Source organism: Ictalurus furcatus, chromosome 10 (genome assembly GCF_023375685.1).
Source record: "Ictalurus furcatus strain D&B chromosome 10, Billie_1.0, whole genome shotgun sequence".
Lineage (NCBI taxonomy): Eukaryota > Metazoa > Chordata > Actinopteri > Siluriformes > Ictaluridae > Ictalurus > Ictalurus furcatus.
Window position 1 is genome coordinate 10,310,262 of NC_071264.1, and position 24,933 is coordinate 10,335,194.

The 24,933-nt window shown below is 36.2% G+C and overlaps 2 protein-coding genes across 2 annotated transcripts; both read right to left on the minus strand.

Moving 5' to 3' along the window:
- Positions 1–3,249: 3,249 nt before the first annotated feature.
- Positions 3,250–7,470, minus strand: ifi30b (IFI30 lysosomal thiol reductase b). The gene is made up of 7 exons (XM_053635619.1): positions 6,573–7,470; positions 5,753–5,941; positions 4,445–4,513; positions 4,278–4,367; positions 4,020–4,172; positions 3,719–3,787; positions 3,250–3,614 (listed from the first exon to the last, which is right to left on the minus strand). Exons 1-7 carry the CDS (start codon positions 6,720–6,722, stop codon positions 3,543–3,545), a joined length of 792 nt encoding a protein of 263 aa, XP_053491594.1. The 5' UTR covers positions 6,723–7,470; the 3' UTR covers positions 3,250–3,542.
- A 2,186-nt stretch (positions 7,471–9,656) lies between these two features.
- vtg3 (vitellogenin 3, phosvitinless) lies at positions 9,657–24,494 on the minus strand. Its single transcript, XM_053635090.1, has 25 exons — positions 24,469–24,494; positions 23,505–23,688; positions 22,931–23,182; positions 22,676–22,837; positions 22,374–22,522; positions 20,013–20,163; positions 19,782–19,939; positions 18,951–19,116; positions 18,739–18,864; positions 18,430–18,648; positions 17,119–17,336; positions 16,910–17,007; positions 14,480–14,604; positions 14,290–14,388; positions 14,079–14,198; positions 13,754–13,943; positions 13,568–13,655; positions 13,291–13,476; positions 13,037–13,166; positions 12,780–12,948; positions 12,534–12,643; positions 11,727–11,936; positions 10,584–10,723; positions 10,277–10,415; positions 9,657–9,943 (listed from the first exon to the last, which is right to left on the minus strand). Exons 1-25 carry the CDS (start codon positions 24,492–24,494, stop codon positions 9,869–9,871), a joined length of 3,690 nt encoding a protein of 1,229 aa, XP_053491065.1. The 3' UTR covers positions 9,657–9,868.
- Between the last annotated feature and the right edge of the window lie 439 nt (positions 24,495–24,933).

The following is a 24,933-nucleotide window of genomic DNA, read 5'->3' on the forward strand; positions in this document are numbered from 1 at the left end:
ATAATGCACTAATAAATTCTTGAAAATTGGTTGTATAATTTACGTTACGCACTAAGCTTCATAGATTAGCAAAGTAAGCTAACTGTGTTAGCTACGTACACTCAACAGAGGTAACTTTAATGCTTAAATTTTCTTCATAATGTCTCATTTAATGATGAGGTTATATATGACAGGATTAAAATACATACATCTTACATACATCTGCATTAGACAGTACATGGGAACTATTCCCAGATAGGAGCTAAGGTAGTGAGAGGAGAAATGAAGGAATGTCAGACCACATTTGAATACACATTTTGCATAGTATTTAGAAAAACTCAATCCAACTGTCGCTTCTCACGCTGTCGCTAAAATGATGGCACCGTTTCATGCATGTACATAGAAAATGAACACTTGCCTTGCTTGCTAGTATGAAAGTAGGGTCCAGGAAACAGGTTTGTGACAGAGTTAGTATCACCATAATATAATGTAGTTTGGGGGGAAAACAACAACAACACAAAAAAAACTATTATATATTATATTACACTCATGTTTAATAGGTCTTTCTTCAAAACCTTTCAAACTTCATAAATGTGTTTGTGTGTAATAAAATGTTAGTTAAATTGTTTCTGGAGTGTTTTAGAAAGCTGTACATCTGTGTGAACTACAGCATTCCGCATAGTGTGAATGGCTGTTCAATATTCCCTCTTCCTTGGTCCACAAAATTCTTAAAATGTTGAGTTAACTTTTTTTTGTGTTGCTCTTGTAACATTATTATTATACATCAAGACCAATCCCTGAGAAGCAATTTTCCCCTATTTGCTTGTAAAAATAACAAGTATGCATTTGTGTAGCCTACATGCACTATATGGCCAAAGGTTTGTGAACATCTGACCACGATTTCCATATGTGCATTTTCTCCAACACCATTTCCACAAACTTGGAAATGCACAATTGTCTAGAATGTCTTTGTATGCTTTCACTTTAAGATTTCCCTTCCCTGGAACTAAGAGGATCAGACCTGTTCCAACATGACAGTGCACCTGAGCACAAAGCGAGGCCCAGGAAGACATGGTTTGACAAGTTTTGCCAAGGTGCTGAAGAACAAACACTGCATGCCAGGCTTTCTGATCTAACATCACCTGACCTCACTAAAGCTCTTATGTCTGAATGTGCACAAATCTCCACAGATCTGTTCAAAAATCTATTTGCAAGCCTTCCTTGAAGAGTGGAGGCTTTTATAGCAGCAAAGATGGGAGCAACTCCATATTAATATCCATGGTTTTAGAATGAGATATTCAAGATTGTGTGTGTTGGTCAGGCGTCCACAAACTGTTGACTGTATCGTATATTACACAATTTCTGAGTCTTTAACCTATTGTGCTCTGCTTTGCTAGTGGCCAAAAGTTACATCAGCATCTGGTGGAAGGACACTGTAGAAAGAAACTGATTGGAACCAGCTACTCTCACTGACAATTAAGATGAGGGTCAGCTGAGACTTGTGATGTTTACTAACCTGCTGGCTTGCATCACTCTGGGCATCACAATGATGCATGGAAAATTTGAAATGGGATAGGTGTCATGTATCAGAGAAGGAACTCTGAACTACAGTTCCTAGCAGCCACTGCATCTTAGTCACACGACCACCTACACCTGAATCACGTTTCTGTTAACGAGCACTCATGTATATAGCCACTGTTTGCACTGAATTCCTTGTCTTACGTTTGTCTTTCATTACCTTTGTCTCTGTTGCCGTGTTTTGTTCTTTGGTTTATGTTTAGTCTTTGCCACAGTGTTTTGCCTCTATGTCATAGTGTCTTTTTGTAGTTGTTTTGTTCTTTATTAAATTGTTGAAATACTGCACTTGCATCCATCTCAACTTCCAATCGTGACAATAGGCTCCAGATTCAGCACAACCCTGATCAAGGTTAAAGCGATTACAGAATATAAATGAATGAATGTTACAGTGTAAGCAGTTCACTAATATGAAGAACCACATATAATTTACATTTGGCACATTTGGCACACTTTAGTGTTTGATTTGAGATGATACCATCCTAAAACAATACAATAACTAGATTGAGTATGTAGTGTGTAGTGTACAAACGTATTTGCATACTAGTCTAGAATTAAGTATTAGTGCAGGGTACAGCCAGTCTGATGGTTTGATCCTGCCCACAGGATGATGAGTCAAATATGGGGGGAAAACTCCACCATTCCTGGTTTATCTACAAGTTGTTATCTTCTTGTTTTAATTGATGGCCAGATTCCGTTACTAATGTTTCTGCTAGAGAATTTTTTGGCATTATCTGTCACCATTTTCCCAGTCTCAGTAGCACATACAGGTTAATATATACATACAGACTAACATTGTGCAACACATTTGTCAAAAAAACAAAAAACAAACAAACAAAAAAAAAAACAATTATGGTGGATTCTGAATACTGAATTTTTCATGAGAAATGGTCAACAGAAACGTATTTGATTAATTTGCTCCCAGCAATTGGCTGTGCCCAAACAATTTAATACTTCACAGCACCCATCATGGTAAAAAGTAGTACCAGTGAACTGGATAGCAACACTCCCCAATGCCCCTTCACCCCAGAGCACTCTTGGCCATTCTCATAAAATATGAGCCAAATTAGCTTTCATGCAGTTGAATTGCCTAGTGTGTACCTACAAGCTCATAAGTGCTCATTACAAAGAAAATCTGGACAGTGAAGCCACTCATGACCATTCTCATGAATCAGTAAGAGCTGAATTTTGCAGTTAAACTTGGCTTTCAAGCAGTTAAATGGCAGAGTGTGCTTGAAAATTATGTCATTGCTAATGCTAACTCTACTTGAGGCACCATAGGTTCTGGATGTGGAGCTTTATGGTCAGGAATGGGGGGCAGGTTCAAGAAATAAAAACACCATTCAAATCTTATTTGCCTATTTAATCTTTAGAGAGATGAGCTTGACCAATTTTGACAAATCCTGCCTGATGCATTTTTAAGAGTTAATATTTGTGTGACTGAAATATAAACTGTAATGGTCCAGTCTAACAACAATCTAGGAACATTTCAGCTAATAAAAGTATTCACTTCAAGGGGTCACATTTGTATGACGATTGGTTTCAATATAAAGAATGGCATAAAAACAGTGCATTTTGTTCTGTATACATATCATTTTTTTCGTAAATAATTATAAGTAAGCTTTTGATTACTGTAATTATATTTGTTATAATTATTATAATCTTCTCTATAACAGGACTTGTGTAATTGGTTTAGTATAGTATTATTTCTATGAAGCAAAACCAGGCCTCTATAGAGTTCACTCCTTTTTAATGTATTGTGCTTATGCGGATATTAGTTGCATTTATACTATGTTATGTTTCAGTAAAATATTGTGATGGAACAGAAAGTAATAGGAAGTGTTGTGTTAAGTTATTTTAAGCTATAACACCTCTAATATGAAGTAAACATTTTTTAAGAAGCACATAACTCATATCATACATGTAAAGATTAACCTAGGTTTCCTTTATCTAGGCTTAGAAGGAGTAACCAACTGCATTGGTACACATTAAAAAAAGCTGTAACAAAAGCTTTGATCCAGTTTCGTCGGAGCTCCAGTGCAGGTAGGTGGCTTGATTCCCTTAAAGGAGAAAAAGAATTAAAAAAAAAAAAGTCACTGACGTCTCCATTTAAATTTCCACATTATTTCCCATTGCATATGAAGCAAGAAATTTTTTGACTTACTTTATACAACTTGCAGATGAGGTTAAAGAGAGTAGACATTGCCTTATCTTCCCAGTCATCCCTGTATAACTGAAATGTTTTTTTTAAACAAGTCAATGGTTACAGATTTTTTTTCTTTCTTTCTTTCTTTCTTTCTTTTTTTTGTTTAAATTTAAATAAAATTGGTCTACCTGGTTATTATGATTTGTTATAAATATACTGTAAATACATAGTAAATGCATGAATGGTGCCATATTGTGGTGTACTGTTCAAATGGCATCAGTTAAATCAATAGTTTTCCATCATCTTTTATATCTCTTACCCCATTGAATGTGACCCAAGGGACATGGGTGTGTTGTGGTCTGAGAGCTTGAGTCTTCAGGGCGTTCTCATGCATGAGACGATGTCCGAGACTTCCTCTCATACATGATTCTACAGTCCCCCATTCCACTGACGGGGCATACAACTGCAGACACTAGAGAAAAATTACAGCCATTTAGGTTGATGCATCATTTTTGAGCTGCTTTGTATGTTATTATGCATAATGAATGACATATAATGAAATAATTTTTTAACGCACAGGCTGAGCTGCATTTATCACATCCGATGAAGACTCCATGCAGTAAATAACTGGAAACGCTGCATGGCCAGTGACATTCAGAATGCAAGCCTGTTTTGACAAGATGATAAGCATCTTAATGTCATGACATGCAATTGTTATCTAATGAAAACTTGTTGCCTGATTACCTCAATCATGTTAGCTTGGCATTCCAGCTTGCCGTGCTGGCATGAAAACAAATTCTGTTCAGGAAGTTCCTAAAATCAAACAATTTAACAGGCATTGAGAAACAAAAGGAGCATAATACAGCAAGACCTGGGAATGATACGGTTCTATAGAATTTTCTACGTGATAATTATGCGATTTTAAGATATTGAATGATAAATTGTTGAAAGGCAAAAAAAATAAATAAATTAAAAAATAACAAGAATAAGTGAAAAAACATAAAAAGTGAAAATTAAGTGAAAGTTGTGTGGCTAAGGCTGCAACATTTTCAGGTAGGCATACCAGCTCTGGGATGTCTGCCAGATGCACATGCTCTGCCCTAAAAGCTTATACACCCATTGTAGCCAGTCCTGTAGGCTATATTAGCCTAGTTCTGACTGAACAAACTACAGTTCGCCCTATTAATCATTCTGATTGGTCATCCGTGGAGCTTTGCTTCAGACTCGACCTGTGTTTCCAAATTAACAGGTCACTGTGGTACAGCAAACCACAAATTTTGAAATGACGTGTCTGGCCCCTGAGAGTGACCCCAGAAAATTGCAATATTCACAATAGGCCAGACAGACTCTGTGATCTGGTTGTTTGAAAGCAAATGGAAAGTTCTCATCATGGTGTGAAACACTAGACATCAAATCTGTATTTTGCATCATGACCTTGTGTTTTGTAAAAACCTGTTTTTTTTTGTTTTTGTTTTTTTTTAATCAGAAACAGCTAGAAGCTGGAGAGTTCAAATATTTCTGTCTAAGGTATTGGTGGTGCAGAATATTATTAACCAGTCAATCTGCCCTTGCAGATGAGAATGTGCCCAGGCCAGCCTGTGTCCAGTGAGGCTGTTTTAATTCTTTCTTGTTTATACCATAATACAATAATACAGAATTTCACAGAGTTTTTTTTGTGATTGTTGCGGCAAAAAATGATTGATTTTGCTGTGGCTTTTTTCAAAATTTGCGATTTTGGAGTTTTTGTGCTTTTTTGCTGAAAACTACTTGAATTGGTGAAATTGCGATTGCATGAAATTGTTGTCTTTCACAGTGATGTTTGTTGATAAATGAGACCTTTAAACTGTACTCAAGTTCTAGGCACATGAACTGAAGAGGGTTTTGGCTGAATGTGCGTGGTGATGACGTCACATGACGTCTGAATTCTGACATCCTGACATTTCACCATTAAAAAATCAAAACAACAAACAGTTTAGCTACATTTTTTAAGTAAAACATTTCATAAAGTTAGTTTAAAGAAACACCTTTAGAAGATTATGTATTATATTATACCTTTGCATTGCCATAGGGCACTAGATGTACCCTCATGATATCTCCGAGCATTGTCCAGGTAGGGAAAAGTTGACCAGTCAGGAAAGTTCTACAACCTGGACAGAAGCTTTCATAGTACACAGATACCTCTACAGGAGGGGAAGATGGAACAGGCCTGGTGGCATTTAGCTCCATACACTGTTTCTGAACCTTTAAACCAGTAAACACAGTAAGTGTGACACATTAAGAACATAGTGAAGTTTAGCTGCATAACTCTCATGGCCTGCTGGAATTTACAATTTAGATTTCTTTATTAACCAAATTACATAAGAGACCACGTGTATGTAGGCAATATTGATTGTGTAGAAGTGTATACAATGTTTGCTTAACCTCATTTAGTCTGAAAACTGATCCTGGTATAATGTTTGCCAGGATATACTGAGGATTTGTAGAATTACTGCCTCCCTCTTTACACACAGTTTGGTTCAAACCTTTATAAGGGTTAGAATTTACAACTGATGTGCATATGCTCTGAGTCTTGCTGATTTAGAGGTCAGCACAGGCTTCTGTGAAATTAGAAGCTGCTTGTTTTTCATTTCAAAAGTATGACACTAATTTACAAGCACAAAGGGGTTTTTGAAAAGGAGCTGGGAGCAGACGTTGTACTCTTATATGGCAATGTACGATCAGTGTAAGATGCCTATGGAATATTATTATAAATAAAACATCTCCATTTCCATCTCCTGTAAGAATACAGGTTATTTAATATGGTAGAGTTTTATAGGTGTAGTAAATACAGTTAAAATCTGATATAGACACACTTAAATAGTTTATAACTTACCCCACATTCCACTGCGATTTCCAAACTGCTACACCATAGGGATGGGGGATACCCACAGGAATGGGAGTCAGTCTGACATTTCTTAAAAATAAAGAAGAAAAAAAGAAATGCATAGATCGATAACCAGTTCATCTTTGTTTCTGGGTGCATTCAGAAGTTCTCTCGACTATGTCTTGTGATGAACATGAACATGAGCATGACTTTGGTGAATGCTGTGCTTTGGAACTCCTCCCTTTGATGAAAGTCTGTAGAGAGCCACGGCTGAGCAAGACAACAACATCACGGTGAAAATGACAAAGAAACATAAGCACTGGGCATCAGAAAACAAACTTAGAAACCAACAGGAATTCCTTTTTGGTTCTCATAATCTGATTTAGAAATGGACATTATGTTGCAAAGTTTCTTTTTTTGGGGAAAAAAAAAAGGTACCACGGTTGTTGGTGCAGGGCTTGTTTGAGTATTTCAGATACTACCGATCTCCTGGTATATTCATGCACAATAGTCTCTAGAGTTTACACAGAAGAGTGTGGGGGGAAAAAATACATCTAGTATGCTGTAGTTCTGCAGGCCGAACTGCCTTGTTGATGAAAAGGGCAGAGGAGAATGGCCAGACTGGTTCAAGCTAACAGGAAGGCTTTGGTAACTCAAATAACCACACTTTACAACCATGGTGAGCAAAAAAGCATCTCAGATCTCGAAACGTCAGCGCTTGAGGCAGATGGGCTACAACAGCAGAAACGCACTTCGGGTTCCACTTCTTTCAGCTAAGAACAGGAATATGAGGCTACAGCAGGTACAGGCTCACCCAAACTGAACAGTTGAAGATTGAAGCAAGATCAGGCAATGTTTTTCCAATCTTCGACTGTCCAGCCAATCAACACCTGAAATCCTTGAGAATATTAAATGAAACATTGAAATAAAAATTTTATTAATTTATTTTCGTTTATATTCATTATTTTCTCATTTTATATTCTCAGTTTTCATTTTATATTCTCAGGTATACACTATATACTCACACACAAACAGGTGACAAATTAAGGGGAAAAATCCCATAAGATGTCTCAGTGAGGTGTTGGGCAACCACAAGCTGTCGCAGCAGCTTCAGATCTCTGGATCTGTACTGGAGGAACGAACACCATTCTTTTTAATATATTCCTGCAGTTGGTGTTTTGATGATATGTATACTATACGTTGGGCGGCTGTGGCTCAGGTGGTAGAGTGGGTTGTCCACTAATTATAGGGTTGGTGGTTCTATTCCTGGCCCACATGACTCCACATACCAGAGTGTCCATGGACAAGACACTGAACCCCAAGTTGCTCCCGATGGCAAGCCAGCGCCTTGCATGGCAGCTCTACTACTGTGAGTGTGTGGGTGGGTGAATGAGACACAATGTAAAGCACTTTGTAGGAAGGCTAAGGTTAAAAAAATGCTATAAAAGTACAGACCATTTACCATATAATTATGTCACTGGCTTGTCATGTCCTGACACTGTACTTGTATGTACAATATTAAGAAAACAGTTGATAAAAATCAATATCATTATTATCTCCCAGCAAGAAATTATAAAATATCTGCTGGGAAATGAAAAGTACAATGAAAAGCATGATAATGAGTCTTTATTGGTCACATATACACTACAGCGAAATTATTTTCTTCACATACCCCTGCATGTCAGGTGGCTGGGGTCAGAGATGCGACAGCACCCCTGGGGCAGAGGGTCAAGGATCTTGCTCAGGGGCCCAACAGTGGCAGCTTGGCAGCACTGGGCTTGAGCACCCAACCTTCCGATTAGTAACCCAGAGCCTTAACTGCCAAGCCACCACTGCCCCCTAGGTGCATACATGCTAGGTGCATACATGCTAGGTGTAATTAATTGAGTTTGAATAAAAGTAAGTATTAAAAAACGTTACAGAATTCCTTGACATTTACCAATGATCTGTGTAACACATGAGATGTTAGTAATAGAGGAAAATTCCATCTTACTTTACAAAACCAGAACTACCTTTCTTTTCCTCTTCCTGCATTAAAGCCTCATCGTCACCAGCTGTCACCTCGATATCCATCAGAGCTGCCTCAGAGTCCAGTGCTAGTCCCTTGTATCAATTTTCTGTCATGGTGCTATGCAGTTTGTAAACATTGGCGTTTGTATTGAAATGTATGGAGTTTGAAGACAGTGAATTAGCCATTGTGTTACATTTAATGTGTCAAGACACCGAGCTTACTTATTTAATTGTTTGTTTGTTTGTTTGTTTGTTTTTACATTCCGTGTAGCTAGCTGTAGCTATCATGATCCTGCTTGATTAATCATGTTTTTCACTCCATGGCAGCTGATGACTAATGATATGTGATCAAACAAACCACGTGACACATTTTGATTTACTTTGTTCGCCATTTATGAGCATCATTACTATATGAAACAATGTGATATGACATGTAATCAATATAATCAATTGTGCTGTATATGTTATGTTAATCACATATAAGCAGTTGGCGCTGTCATGAAATATTTCAAGGGGGTTTCAAACGCAAAATCCCCACTAGTTCCACCTCTGAGTGGTACAAGCAGTGATATTGCAAAAACTAAAGTTGTTTGCTATAAATGTTTTGTTTAGTCACTAGAAAGAAGTGATACTTCAAAACAGGGGGACAGTGACATCTTCAGGCGAGGGAAGAAATCCTGGATGTGTGTGTGTGTGACTGTTGTCACGTAAAAAATACATTAGTGGGAAATGACAGAATTTCGGGCTGGATAACAATAAATGAAAACAGTTTTGAGGTTGTTCAGCTTCAATAAGAAGAGCCAACGCTGACTGATTTGTTCACACAGATTTATTTTATCATTACATTTTCTGCACTGAGCAAACAGGTGCATCCTTGTGAAACCATTAATGAAGATATTTGAGGCCTGATGTTCAGGATTTTTTTAAACAATTGCCAGTATTGCTGAGAAATATGGGAGAAAAGTATCTGTAATGTAAATGTATTCACACTTAGTATTATTATACACAAAAAGGTGTGCAGCATTTGAATCTATTGATCTATTAATATTACCTTGAGGAAAAACATGTTTAACATGAACATGATTTCAATAAAATTTAGACATCTAATACATTACATAAAAATGTCGCTCAAATTATAACGTGAAATAAAATAAGTGCATTTTGGTTTATAGATGATCTAGCAATAACAGCTCTCTTAGAAGTCTTCATTTTGTACCACTTGACAGTGGGAACATTTGGCTTTGATGGGAAATGTAATCAGTGTAGTGTGATACAGTGGAAAGGTAAAATAGTGGTTATACAGGACATGTTGCACTTTCAATTCCTACATTATCAAATGGAGAGGAGATTCCCTGGCGAGACACAGTGAGCTGTTGGAAAGAAAGGTTAGCTTTTAGTTTTGGCAATATAAAGATTTTGTTAATTTTATGAATATAAATATGAATGTAAATATTGTATATACTGCAATATGAGATATGATTGGAAATATTTTAAACCACTGTATCATCAAAGATAATAGATTTCTATTTACATTTATTCTACATAGACAATGTGGCATTCAACTGAGGCATAAATCAAACTTGTACCAGATGCAGAAATTCACCAGAAACAAATTTGAAGTTAGTGTAGGAAGAAATTCTTTCAAAAAAGCTTTCGGCCAAACTGTAAGGGAGAAGCACTGCTTATACTAGACATGCTTTTACCTCTGGGATTTTGACTTCAAGATCAAATCCTCCTTGAGCAGAAGTCTGAAGCGTAGCTGAAATTTCACGTTCAGAATTTTTCTCGTGTTTCTGGCTGAACCCCCAGGCATAGGACACACCTGGGACGTACTCCCGAACACTATGAAGAGTTCAGTGAAAACATGTAATGTGTATGAGCAGTTTAATGAACTTAGAGGTCTTGTAACGGCAACTATTTAAAAGTGAAACATGAAATGTGCTATAATAGTAAAGAAGTGAAGAATTTTACAGAGCAATTGAGCCATAATACTTCAAGTGAAAGTAATACCTTTGGCCGAATGTTTGGATTAATGCAGGAACATCTCCCCAGTTAATTTCTGCAATTATAGTGGGCTTTGATTGTTCTTTGGCAGAAACCTTTACTGCTACTTCATATGACTGACACTCAGCTCCCCATCTGAAGTGGGTCTAAAATATACAGTTTTAGGATAAATAGGACAAAAATTATTACAGACAGTGAATTGCCATTGCTTTTGTCTACTAAAAATATATTTACCATTATACTTAAATTTCCAAAGAGTTAGTTAACATGTCATAGGACTTATATAGTTATTTTATTGTATGGCGTTAATATGAATGACAGAATGTCATTTTATACTATATACGTTTTTGAAAACTGTATTTACATGAACTGAAATTGGCATCTTATATGCATATATCTCTACCACGAATAAAATTGCGATGTTTTGATGGTCTAAAAGCAGCTGTTATATATTTATTTTGCAATTTGTTTAACATATAGTAATGCCTGTTTTTTTTTTGTTTGTTTGTTTTTTGTAGCCATTTTTGCAGCCATGTTTGTTAAACTGGATCCTGGATCGTTTCAGAAAGCCTAAGCACATTTATAAAGTAAAGAACCATTTCTGCATTGTTTTAGGGACATGTATTTATGTTGTTAAAGCATGGTAGAAGCAGGAACTCCAGGCTGAAAACCCCAATTCTGGTTAAAATCTGATTTCTTGTCATGTTTCCATTGCCATAATGTATGCCAAAATTCATCCACAACAACATCTGATGGGTTTTCCCAGACATGAAAAGCTGACACGAAACATTCCTTTATTTTAAAAAATAATGAAAAATTATTTTAAGAATTGAATGTGGGTGCATTCTGCAACAAGACAATGCTCTTAAACATAAAGACAGAAAAGCAACAGAAAGAAATATTGTTTTTCTTTGCTACGATCCTCTCAGTCTCCGGACTTGATGTAAAAATGGCAGTGTGAGACATCAACCAAATGTGTATCACACACAGTATGTCAGAAAAAAATATTCGCAATATATTTTCTTTTCTTTTCTTTTACTTTAGTTTGGTTTAGTTTAGCTTAGTTGTAGGTAAAATGATTATTTACTTCAGTGGAGATCATCATTGACATTTTCTACATATAAAATAAACTGCTTTCTATATTATTACCTTTGCCCCTGCTTGAAGCTTGTCAATATTGGCATCAACACATATTTTCCAGTTCGCCTCATCAGCAGCCTCAGATATAATGACTTCTATATCATCCTTCTGTGTGTCTGGTGTGTAATACACAGCGGCCTCATAACCCAGCGGCTTCACATTAGGACTGAGAGCCAGCACTTTCACGATGGTCACAGGTTCAGGAGTGGCATCAGTATCCTACATTAAAAACATGCATTAAAATCTGAAATGGAAGTATGATCATCTATTATTATTATTATTATTATTATTATTATTATTATTATTATTATTACTATTGTGACTAGTGATGTGGGCAAAAGTATTTGTGTTATGAAGCATGGCTCAAGGTCCTTATCCAGAACCTTCACACTAACTGTCCCTCAGTTTTGCATTGAATTTCCAACCTCAATCCGGACCGCAGAATCTGTCAGTATCTTCAAAAACCAGCTAAAGACCCATCTCTTCCATGAACATATAACTAACCCATAAAAAAAAAATAAATAAAAAAACCCTTACTCTGGCTCTTACAACTCTACTCTGCGCACTTTACTTATCTAGAACTCAATTAAAAGATCTTATATAGTAGCGCTACTTGTATTGTTCTCTGCTTGATATATCGCTTTGCTTGTAAATTACAAATTAGATTTGATTAGATTTATAAACATACCTTAAGTTTTCTTATTCCATGTATGAAGCTATAGTTTTGAGTTTCCTAAATGCATCAAAGAAATAGGTCTAGTAATAGTTGAATCATGGTGTGTGAATCAAAAATAAGACCAAATATTGTTACAGTACCTTGAATTTTTCCTGAGTGACAGTCATCATTTGACCATGGTGTGAAATGTGTTTATGAGGCGCAGCACTGATCTGGATTTTGATCTTTTCTACAGGCTTAACAGACCTGACTTTTGAAATATACATTGGATGAAGAAAAACTGCATTAACTATAAGCACAAAAAACGTTTTGTGTAATAAATAAATAAATAAATAAATAAATAAATAAACAAACAAATCAAATAAGCACTTTGTGATATAAAATACCTGGCTCAAGGTGACATGCAAACTGAGTGTATCCCAATAAGTAGGAAAGAGGATAGTCTTTAAGGTTTTGGACCCGTTTAGCTTCCAGTTCAGTGCACACTGCAGCTCCATAAGAGCTTAATTCTGCACAGTACTTCAGTTTTGGTTGGTATATCTCCAGTGGTTCTAACTGGTCCACAGAAACAGGTTACAGATTCACTTGATACTGAAAATATTTATTTCCAGTATGTTTTCCAGTTTTGTAATAAAAACTGTACCTGATACTCTTTGGAACATTCTGTGTCTTTCTTGAAACTTTGCTCAGGATCTCTGTGCTCTGGTATCATAGGAGTCATTTTAGCCATCGATGGATCGTCATTATTTCTTGACACTGCATATACGTCGTATCTGTTTAAGACAGAGCCGCAGTGGTTAAGGATTTGTGACATTGGCCACAGGTTGAGAATTCAAATCTCAGCTGTTCTAGAGAGCCACTGTTCTACCCTGGAGAAAGACGTCTTGGAAAACGTACTTGATTGTGAAGAACTCTGTGTGGTTTTTGCATGGGGGAAAAGTGACCTCATAATTCTTCTCTTTCACATTCTTTTTCAAGCCAGCTTTCCAAGGCAAAGATACGGTTGTCTTGCCATTCAGCTGGACACCAGACTGAAAGAGATCTGTATTGATCCCATGGAAAACAAAATAATCCATTGCCACTCTGAAACGAGATATGAAGTCTTTATATGATTGTGAATTAATGCACACAGTAGAATCATTGTTTAAAGAACATTGAGTTAAAAAGAAAATACCCAGCAAATCCATCTGTTTCCACAAAAATATCTGCATTTCTCACTTCCTGTAAGCTTTCTTTTAGAGGTGGGTCAATGTTAGCTTTTGCTGAAATTATAAAAACAATATTGCAATCTGTGTCATTGTCTGATGTTGTCTTTTATAATATTAAATATTCAACTTCACAGAATAAGAATAGTTATTACCGTTTACCGTAACAGCTGCTAATATAGAATAATATTTGCTGATTTCAACTGGGAGGCCAAGACAAGTTGGCTGAACAAATCTGGTTTCAAACATAAGGAATGCTTTTGTCCAGTGCCATGATATTCCTTTTTGTAGTTGTTGAATCAAATCCCACAGTTTATTGTCTTTATTTGCAGTAAGGCCCACAGACTTAGACACAGAAAGAATCATTTAATTTTAATTCTCCACCAAAAAACATCTTATATAAGCAATACAAATCATCTTGCTTTCTACTCTTCAATATGAAGAGTCTAATATGAAAAATAAGAAATTTAGATTGTTTACCTTTAGGATTCTTTGAATAACATCTTGATTTAAATCAAAAAATGAGACCTCTTGCCCAAAGAATCTCACAAATACTGATAAGAGAGGTTTCTTTTTATGGAGGGACTGCCAATCTGAAAGCTTTAAATGGTAATGGAGAAATGAATCAGTTTATTCTGAAACATCACTGAGAACAGTCATACATAAAAACGAAGCAAACTAATTTACTCACAATTTTCATGATATCTGCAAAATCAGCAACTCCAAAATCCTTGGAAATGCCAGGTCTATGTGGGAATAACTCTTTGAGACCCTCTGCACGAATACCAAGCTGGTGAATTATGGATATAAAGTCATTACAACCTTTACAATATGAAATAGAATGACTCATTAAATGACACAGAAATGTGTAAATTAATTACATCAAGAAGTTGAAATACTCTTCCAATGAAGTAAAGCTTTCCATTAGAAATGATTTCTGTGGGTAAGGCACTTGTACCATTTTTCAGCAAATACAGCGCTTTGGATGTGCCCGTCAAAAGATCATCTAATGAAGTAAACACAACACACTCTTATATAAACTCTGCTAGATTTTTTAAAGTTAGGAATACAACATGATGAGGTATGCAGTTATAGGAAAATAATCAACACCAGGGTAGTGTGATGCTGGTACTGATTATTATGAGTGGTTATTTTCCTATAACAGCAAATCCTGAAGTTATTTACCACCTTTATCTATTAATGAGCAACACGTCATTATTTATAATGGTTTTATAGTTAAGGCAAGACATTACAGGTACAGCAAATTCTGGTCAATCATTTTTCAGATTTTTGGATAATAGCATCTATAACATATATTAAACTGTAGTAATAAACATATCAAGATATGTTCGTTTCACTGTTTTTTCCACTTGAGACCATCACTTTATCTGAAACGTAGAAACTTTGAGGAAGGCTTAAGCTCACAATCATGTCCTGTTATACATGCCTGAAAATCTTGTTTCATTATATACACATCAATTTATTTGTCATTATAATTTACAGCACATACTGATCCCTATAAATAAATAAATAAATAAATATATATATATATATATATATATATATATATATATATATATATATATATATATATATATAACTGGATAGCTCATGACGTCACCAACAGCGATGCTACTGCGCCGCCATCTTTGTATTCCCTAACATTCTGAACTCACTATGGGATGTAATCACTGATCTATAAGATCACTGGTCGGAGCTCTGAAGCATAAAACAAATATAAAAATACAGCGGATATTTGTGTACAGAGAATATTTAACCATATATATATATATATATATATATATATATATATATATATATATATATATATATATATATATATATATATATATATATATAAACTCATTCGCAACGGGGATGATGTGTGTTTCATTTTAGTGTTTTTATAGAGATTTCACTGCGCACTGTTAGAATATCAGCTTTGTGGTCAAAAAGGTAAGAAAAGAGAGCTTAGCAACAACCGGTGGCTAAACACTAAAACACCAACACTTTGACAGTACTGTAATCTACTAAGGGAAAAGATACAGAAAATAATGTGTGTGTGTGTGTGTGTGTGTGTGTGTGTGTGTGTGTGTGTGTGTGTGTGTGAGTGAGAGAGAGAATAGATTGAAAGAGTCCTGGAAGACACATTATCCCCATTTTGAACGAGTTTATATTTATACTAGTATACCAATGGGCGTTAAATGATCATGTATTTTGTACAGCTGTGCGTTATAATGTATATTTGCTGTGTGTGTGTGTGTGTGTGTGTGTGTGTGTGTGTGTATTTGGGGGTGGGTGGGATTCTGGGTGGGCAGATCCTCAGAGCCAAAGCAGCCCAACCAAAGAAAGTCACAAACCACTCCACACTACTGCATAAATATAAACTAATTTGAAACGGGGATGATGTGTCTTCCAGGACCATTTCAATCTATTCTCTCTCTCTCTCTCTCTCTCTCTTTCTCACACACACACAAATTATTGTCTGTATCTTTTCCCTCAGTAGATTACAGTAGTGTTGAAGTGTTGGTGTTTAAGTGTGAGTGTTTTAGTGCTTAAGTGTTTAAGTATTAGTGTTTAGTGTTTAGTGTTTAGCTGCTGGTTGTTGCTAATAGCGTGGAGTGAAATCTCTATAAGAACACTATTGGGTCCTTTTGCTTTAAAATGGGGGTATTTTATACACTTTTGATGTTGTATTTTTACTGTTGACTGTTAAAGATTACGCATTTGTGCAGGTACATGGTCTGTATAAATTACAACCTGTGGGCACTTCTGCCACATCCTTTAGCGAACGTTGTTTTGCAGTTAAAAGCAGCACATCGGGTCATCTTGACAGTTTTCGTCGGTTGACAGTCGGCGCCTTCTGTCGGTAGGGAATCGTAAAATGGCCGCCAGAGCACTTCCGGTGGATTCACCTACTGCTGGCAGTTTAGAATTCTATGAGCTATCCAGTTCTATATACAGATCAGTGACAGCACGTCAATTTCCTTAATAAACCTTAATAAGCCTAAAACTTACTAGAGTGGAAACACATTAAAATGCATTGTGTTTTTTAAAACCATTTTTCTATTTGACCAATCAGACCTGAGAATTCAACAGTGCTGTGGTATAATAAGATATACAGTAGATATAGATAATCATGCTGAAATTAGGGAATATGCATGTTAAGCATGTCTTAGTTTTAGGTTAAAGTTTGTGAAATTGCCAATAATGCCATTCAAACTTTACATTAAGGTGAACATTTTGAGGAAACCTATTACAACCATGTAAATGCTATTGTAGAAATTGAATTGAATTTTAATCCAACTTACCGCTGAACCAATCGAAATGCAGTGCCTTACTAAATCGATAACTTAGCCGACCAAGCTTCCGAGAAAGTATTTTTACTGCGATATTACAAACAGTTGATCTGTGTGAGAAATGGTTACAAAAAAGAATTCAGAAATATTTTCTTTTTCTCTCTGAATGCTAAATATATTGACATTACTAATAAACTAAATAAAAAGTATAGTGATCTTACAGGTAATGATCATCAGGGATGCGTGAACTTGCAATGCCCCTGAGTTGTGAGTAAATGAAGCTTGAGACTTGGCGGTCTGTTTCCTTGAGCAAAAGCCCAGTCAGTGTGGAGATCAGTGCTAGAGATGGCTTTGTATCCAGGAGGATCACAGAAGCTAACATTCTTATTTCAGCAGGAACAGTCCTTCGTGCAACTATGGTTAGTGCAATGTCCTGGACCTGAAAAAGAGAATATGAAATGTAAACTTGTCATCTTGGGCCCTGTTCAGAACTCATTCTTGTAGGTTAAAGGACATGATCATGAGGTGCTTCAGAGGTGATCTACCTGAGGGTTAATCATGTTAGAAATATGCTAACAAGATTATATACGTTTGATTTGCGAAGTGAAAAGTATTTATTGCTCTGATTGACGGGGAGAGAATAATGCTATCCCCACCACTCAGAGAGCAGAGCATTCCTTGTATGAAAAGTATCAGTCCCTCCAGGATTTTGCGATTGCAGAAATGAATGCAAAATCAAGCAAACTCCACAATATTCAGAGGATCTTGCAATTTTTCTGAATTAACACAGATTTTACACAGATTTGGGCCAAGATGCATCATGTGACGTCATCACAGCGTGCATTCAGCCAAAACCTTCTTCGATTCACGTGCGTCGAACTTGAGTACAGATAAAAGGTCTCATTTACCAACAACCATCACTGCAAAAACCATGCAAAAGAATTTCTCGCAATTGCAATTTCGCCAATTCAAGTACTTTTCAGCAAAAAAGCACATAAACTCCACAAGTTGCATCACAAATGTTTGGCTGCAACAATCATAAAAAATAAACAAAAAACTGAGCGAAATCCTGTATGGACTGAAATATTTTATATTACATACAACATTCAATAATTCATTCATTTATTCATCTTCAGTAGCTATTTTATCCTGGTCATGGTCATGGGGGTCCAGAGCCTATCCTGGGAATGCTGGGTACAAAGCAGGAATACATCCTGTATAATATGCCAGTACTGGCATGTTTTTGAGAAGTGGGAAGAAACCACAGAACCCTGAGGAAACCTAAGTGGACATGGGGAGACAGTACTCTACACACACCTGAGCTCAGGATCAAACCGAGGAACCCTGGAGCTGTAAGGCAGCAACGCACATCAAACGTTGCTGATTAAAATTTCTACAATTTGCATGATGTAAGATTCAGATTCGACTTCTCTCAGTTTCAAAGTAAAACTTCAGTGCTGCTACTTCCAGAGTCTAATCGAGAGTAATGATACTGGGCATCAAAAAGCAATGACAAGGGTGATGATTCTTACATTATGTGGATCTCTAATAGCAAGGTGTCGGAGGGACTGCACAGCCACACTCTGAACCCTAGTGGGGAGGCTATCAGCTTTGACAGAGAATCCGGGAAGGAACTTCATTATGGTCTTAAGGCTTAATGGATGTCCGGCGTTTCCCAAGGCCTTCAGAGCAATCACCATGTCTTCATCTATGCCTTTAGTGAGTCCATTAGTGGCCATATCGAACAGCGGCTGCAAAATGAGAATGACAGCTAACATAATTAGCACACGCCAGCAGACAATCTGATAAGAATCGGCTTAATAGAGTAGCTAGTGTCAAACCTGCACTGTGAGGACTGGGCAGGGATTCACACGATCACAGAATCTGTATACCAGAGAACTGTATGAAAGGATCACGGTGTTCCATAGCATAAGATGGGACTTACTAAACGGGATGGTCAAAAACTCCTGTAGGAGAATGATGGACATGAGGGAGGTCAGTAAACTATTTTATTTAGTATTATACATCAGAAATAAAAGTATCCAGTCTTTACCTTTGCCATTTCTACTAATTCAGATTCAGCAGATAAATGGTTGAATGCCACCAGAATTGCCTGGCCAGCCTCATTTGCAGAAATGTCTTCAGCTTTGAATCTGTTCTTCAGGAATTTGAGTACCCTTCCATCTGTCACCTCAACAACTGTATCCAGAAACCACCTCCTAATAATTACCAGCAAGAGAATGTCAGGAGAACATAAGAAGCTTCCAATCAAAAAAAATCTCAGGTTCTTCCTCTACAGCAGGGGTGTCAAACATATGGTCTGTGGGCCATGACTGGTCCAATAAAAGTCCTAATCCAGTCCACCAAATTAATGTAGAATCTGTTTTATAAATTAGAATCATCTTGTGGACCATAACTGAACTGAAAGATTTGAAGAATAACCAGTCTCTCTTATTCCACTAGGGGAAAATAGAGCATGGAGCTCAGCTACTAACAAAATGTGCTCATAACGTGTAATTATTCATTAGTAGCTAAAGTTATGGCTTTCACGGCAGTAACTGAATCACAATATCTATATTTGCTATTATTATTATTATTATTATTATTATTATTATTATTATTATTATACATAATTTCATGGACTATAATGAAGTTTATTTTTTGAAATTGTGTTTCTTTGGTAGGGAGCTGCAGTCTATTTATCTGTTTTGTAGGTGATATGTTTTCTTACAGTTAACATATAAGAACATATTTATAAAAGAAGATAAAAGAACATATAAACGAGATAAAAGAACATATTTAAGGGGAATTGTTGAAGTGTTATTAATCCACTTGACACTCCAGTATTTGACATACCTGGTCTACACATAAAGCAAGTAAATACCTGTGTTCAACATTTCCTGATAACTGTTTCCATAAAAGCTCCAGATCTTCATAACTAGTTGCACGAAGCAGTTGAATAAGCTCAAGAACATCAGCACTTGTGGCAGCGTTCACTTGGTAGATGTTAGCCTGAGCCAAACGTTTAATCAAGTCTGCAATCTATTGGAATTAAATTTAGTCAAATGAGCTGATTTTTTACACTTGAGCTATAAGTCTCATTTGCAAAACTAACCTTAGGAGCTGGGTTAGTTAGACTGATCATCAGAATTGGCATTGGCCCCAGAGCTTTCTCTGCCTTGTACATCAGATTACCTCTGCTATTCACCTGACCTGTCACAGGTTTGCCAACAATGTCGGTCTGTTTGAGTAGCTCAATGTTCCAGCTGTAAAATGAAAAACACAGGTTGCAAATTTGTAAGCTTGTTGTAAAATATATAATAAGGTTAAGCAATATGACTGTAATATCCATATTTTGATAAATTATGCCACAATACATTTTTTGAGATATTGTGTGTAATGTCATTCATTTTATAACAATACCAGACTCTAGTGTAGGTCAGACTAACAAACAGCTGATTGGGCATATATATATAAATAAAATTTCCCTCCTTTTCCATGCTAAATAATTTATATGTAGGAAAGTATCATTGAACTTAATAGTCAATAATTGATTGATTAAATTTATTTATTTATTTATTTTCTTTACAAATTTATTATGACTGTTTATAGCTGCTGTAACATACAATACCCTCCACTAATATCGGCACCCTTGGTAAATATGAGCAAAGAAGGCTGTGAAAAATTGTCTGTATTGTTTAAACCTTTGATCTTTTGTTAAAAAAATTCACAAAAATATTCTGCTCTCATGGATATCAAACAATTGCAAACAAAACACAGGCTTATAAAAAATGAACTTTTTAAATATTGATGTGCAACAATTATTGGTACCCTTTTAGACAATACTTTTCGCTACCTCCCTTTGCCAAGATAACAGCTCTGAGTCTTCTCCTATAATGCCTGATGAGGTTGGAGAATACATGATAAGGGATCTGAGACCATTCCTCCATACAGAATCTCTCCAGATCCTTCCAAAATTTCGACGTCCACGCTGATGGACTCTCCTGTTCAGTTCACTCCACAGGTTTTCTTTGGGTTTGAAGTCAGGGGACTGGGACGGCCATGGCAGGACCTTGATTTTGTGGGCAGTAAACCATTTTTGTGTTGATTTTGATGTATGTTTTGGATCATTGTCCTGCTGGAAGATCCAACCATGGCCCATTTTAAGCTTTCTGGCAGAGGCAGTCAGGTTTTCATTTAATATCTGTTGATATTTGATAGAGTCCAGGATGCCATGTATCCTAACAAAATTTCCATGTCCTCTCGTAGAAAAACAACCCAAAACATTAAAGAGCCACCACCATATTTAACCGTGGGCATGAGGTACTTTTCCATATGGCTACCTCTCTGTGTGCATCATAACCACCTCTGGTGTTTATTGCTAAACAGCTCTATTTTGGTTTCATCTGACCATAGAACCCGATCCCATTTGAAGTTCCAGTAGTGTCTGGCAAACTGAAGACGCTTGAGTTTGTATTTGGATGAGAGTAGAGACTTTTTTCTTGAAACCCTTGTAAACTTGTGGTGATGTAGGTGACTTCGGATTGTAATTTTGGAGACTTTCTGACCCCAAGACTAACTAACTTCTGCAATTCTCCAGCTGTGATCCTTGGAGATTTTTTGGCCACTTGAACCATCCTCTTCACAGTGCATTGAGACAATATAGACTCACGTCCTGTTCCAGGTTGATTCATAACATTTCCAGTTGACTGGAACTTCTTAATTATTGCCCCGATCGTGGAAATGGGCATTTTCAATGCTTTTGCTATTTTCTTATAGACACTTCACGTTTTGTGAAGCTCAACAACCTTTTGCTGCACATCACAGCTATATTCCTTGGTCTTAGCCATTGTTATGAATGACTAAGGAAATTTGGCCTATGTGCTACCTCATATTTATACCCCTGTGAAACAGGAAGTCATGGTTGAACAATTTCCTGTTCCTAGTCACCTAGGTGTACTAAAAAAAAGTAAAATATCAATGGGAATATAGTATTATAGTAAGTGCAACGATCTTGAATATAGACAAATTTATCAACTATGTATTATTATGACATTATTAAATGATAACTATAAGACTATTAACCCTATCTGCAGGCATTTTTCTCGATTATTTGCATGTTTTATTCCATCGGTTGAAATCTGCCGAGGGAAAAGAAAAACCTGAAATTAGTAAAAATACTTAGAAATAAGTTTATTACTCAGTTGAGATATACACTCACCAGCCACTTTACTCACTTTACTTTATTCATGCAATTATCAAATCATTTTGATACCACATGCTTGGCCAGCTGCATAAATGCATGAATGAGCAGGTGTACAAGTGTTTCTATTAAATTCACCGGTGAGTCTATAAGTATAATAATAGACTTCTCATGATATTAGATAAACTCACATGTATTGAGGATTTTTAACACTTGTTGAGACAGAAATTTTGCAGATAATGATGTTGTGAAACTCTACATAATATAACTTACTTGGCTTTCAGTTTAGAATTTCCACCCTTCACATTGAATGGAGAGAAGTAGTGCCTTTCAAGCGCAGAGGCCTTTGTAATGAGACCACCACTTCCCATAGACTTTACTGTATATTCATATTTCACAGTAGAAACCACATTTTCACCTCTCTGAAAAGTAACATATGTTTAATAGTTATAATTTATAAAACAGTATTACTCAATGCAGTGTCTCCTTTAGCTAATAAGTGGATGTGTATGATTTCACTGAAGTACTTCATTGGTATTTTTTCCCCTCACTTTAAGGTAAATAAGTATACACACCTCTCTGCTGGATTTACTTTCGTAACCCAGTGCCATTCCTTGATATATTTCTGCTTTTTGATGGCAGTTTTTAATGTCAATGTTTTGAGTCACGTATAATTCTTTAGCTGCTGCATTATCTTCAATAACATAAGCACTGTGACAGAAACCATGAATTCCCACCTGAGAAGAAATAATAACAAAACAAAAAAAAGTTGTGTGATATTGAATAACATGTCAAATAACGTAATACTGACGATATGAAATGTCTCATACCTCATCAAGCTCATAAATCCACTGGGTGGTTTTAACTGTAACATGCAGGAACTTTAGAATACCTCGCACTATGTTCACAATAGTGTTGGAGACGTCAGGCGCTGTTTTGATGTTAATTACTTGTCCTTTTGTGTATTCAAAAGTGAAGGGTTTGGTGAGTACAGCTGCCAAATGTTTAGTAAGATTAGGTGAGACTTTGAATGAGTCCACTCCTGGGATTCCATTAAACTCTTCAAAAGTTACATTGGAGATCTGTGATAAGAGTGATAAGAATCATTTACAAAAAAAATCAACTACAATAACTCCTGCAGAGGAAATGAACTGATAAGCAATAATAATGAAATTCTCATTGACTGATTGCTTATAATTAATTATATTATTTTTATTTGCATACATAATATTGTGCTCATTCTGAACATTAGTTATGCTAAATGTGCTAATTGTTAATATTTTTATATTTAAGTTCAAATATACCATACAACTTATAATTTTAAAAAACCCAAACATTTATAATTATTATATTTAATCTACATAGAAAAAGTAAGTGATTAGATTATTATGACATTAAGCATACCTGAAATAAAAAAGTCTGTATTGATACTCCAGTGATTTTAAAATTGCACTGTAGTTTTACTCCAGATTCAGCCAGGCCTGGTGTATCACGCCCAATATTCACCACTCCTTCATATTTATATTCATATGTCTTTCGGGGGTTCAAGGTGGGCTCTGAAATGATTGCAAATAGAAGGAAGAATATGCTTTTTCATCCAAACTAGCCAATATACCAATAATATTAGATTAATAGAATTTTGGCTCGGCTGTCTTACAACTGGAAGGTTAGGACACATTCTGCATGTATATTAAGATCAAAGTCCTACACTTTTATAAAAGGTTCCTCAAGGATTCTGCAAATAGTTAAAGGCTCTTGATGTCCTAAAAGAAATAATCTCTGATAGGGAAACTTGTCACATCCAGCATGGACATTTCACCACCATGCCACCAGAGGGCATCCTCCATTGGTTACACTATTTTGCTGTCCAAAACATACATAAAGCACATTTACACTTGTGCAAGGTGTAAAGCGTTGCCTATTGTATTCATTTGAGTACATTCTGAGCAATTGTTATCTGGGTTAAGATGGAGGGTTACATAAAAGTGGCACTTGAAAGCATCTGCCCTTCTACCTCATCCACTGAAGCAGGCATCTTCTTTCTGGAAAAGAAAGATTGTGGCCTTCGTCCTTGCATAAATTACCAAAGCCTGAGTTCTGTCACTGTTAAGTACAGGCATCCTGTCCTTCTTGAACATTCAGCCTTGGAACAGGTAAGGGTAGCAAAAGCTTTTACCCATTTGGATTTAAGAAGTGTATATAATCGTATTTGCATCAGAGAGGGTGACGAATGGAAGACTGTGTTCATCATGACGTCAGGTCATTATGAATTCCTGGTCATGCCATACGAGCTTAGTGACCGATAGAGTTAGAGATTTCTTGATCCACTTTGTTATCATGTACAATGACAACATCTTGATCTTCTCACGCTCTGAGCAGGAGCACATTAGTCATGTATGCCAAAATGCTCAAGAAGCACTTGCAAAAAATTCTATTTGTGAAACTAGAGAAATGTGGATTCCCCCTCCTGTCAGTAAAATTCCTTGGGTATATCTTGGATGAACACAGAGTGTTTTAGTATGTATCTTTTACAAGGAAACATGAATATAGTGTACCTTTAAAAATAATTTAAGGTACATAATTGGACCAATACTCTAAAAGCTAATTAAAGGTACACCACATGATCCTTACCAGATAAAAGTTATAAACAAATGGTACAAAAGCTCTACCCTTGATTGTAACACCCCAGGTACAAGGAAAAGTACAGTTATCAGACACCCTCATCCAGAATGACTTACATTTATATTATTTATACAACTGAGCATTTAAGGGCTAAAGGCCTTGCTCAAGAGGCCAGCAGAGGTTGGGATTTGAACTCACACCCTGCCGATCA

Bases quoted from the DNA above. Each gene is read 5' to 3' on its own strand.
- ifi30b (XM_053635619.1), bottom strand. From the start codon at position 6,722: ATGCACCCAGAAACAAAGATGAACTGGTTATCGATCTATGCATTTCTT. The intron at 4,173-4,277 runs GTGCGTTAAAAA...ATTTTTCTCTAG, and splicing joins TGATAAATGCAGCTCAGCCT to TGTCTGCAGTTGTATGCCCC. The intron at 3,615-3,718 runs GTAAGTCAAAAA...TTCTCCTTTAAG, and splicing joins TCATCTGCAAGTTGTATAAA to GGAATCAAGCCACCTACCTG.
- vtg3 (XM_053635090.1), bottom strand. From the start codon at position 24,494: ATGACTAATGTGCTCCTGCTCAGAGC. The intron at 13,656-13,753 runs GTAATAACTATT...TTATAATTTCAG, and splicing joins AGCAGCTGTTACGGTAAACG to CAAAAGCTAACATTGACCCA. The intron at 13,167-13,290 runs GTACGTTTTCCA...TGTCTTAAACAG, and splicing joins ACAGAGTTCTTCACAATCAA to ATACGACGTATATGCAGTGT.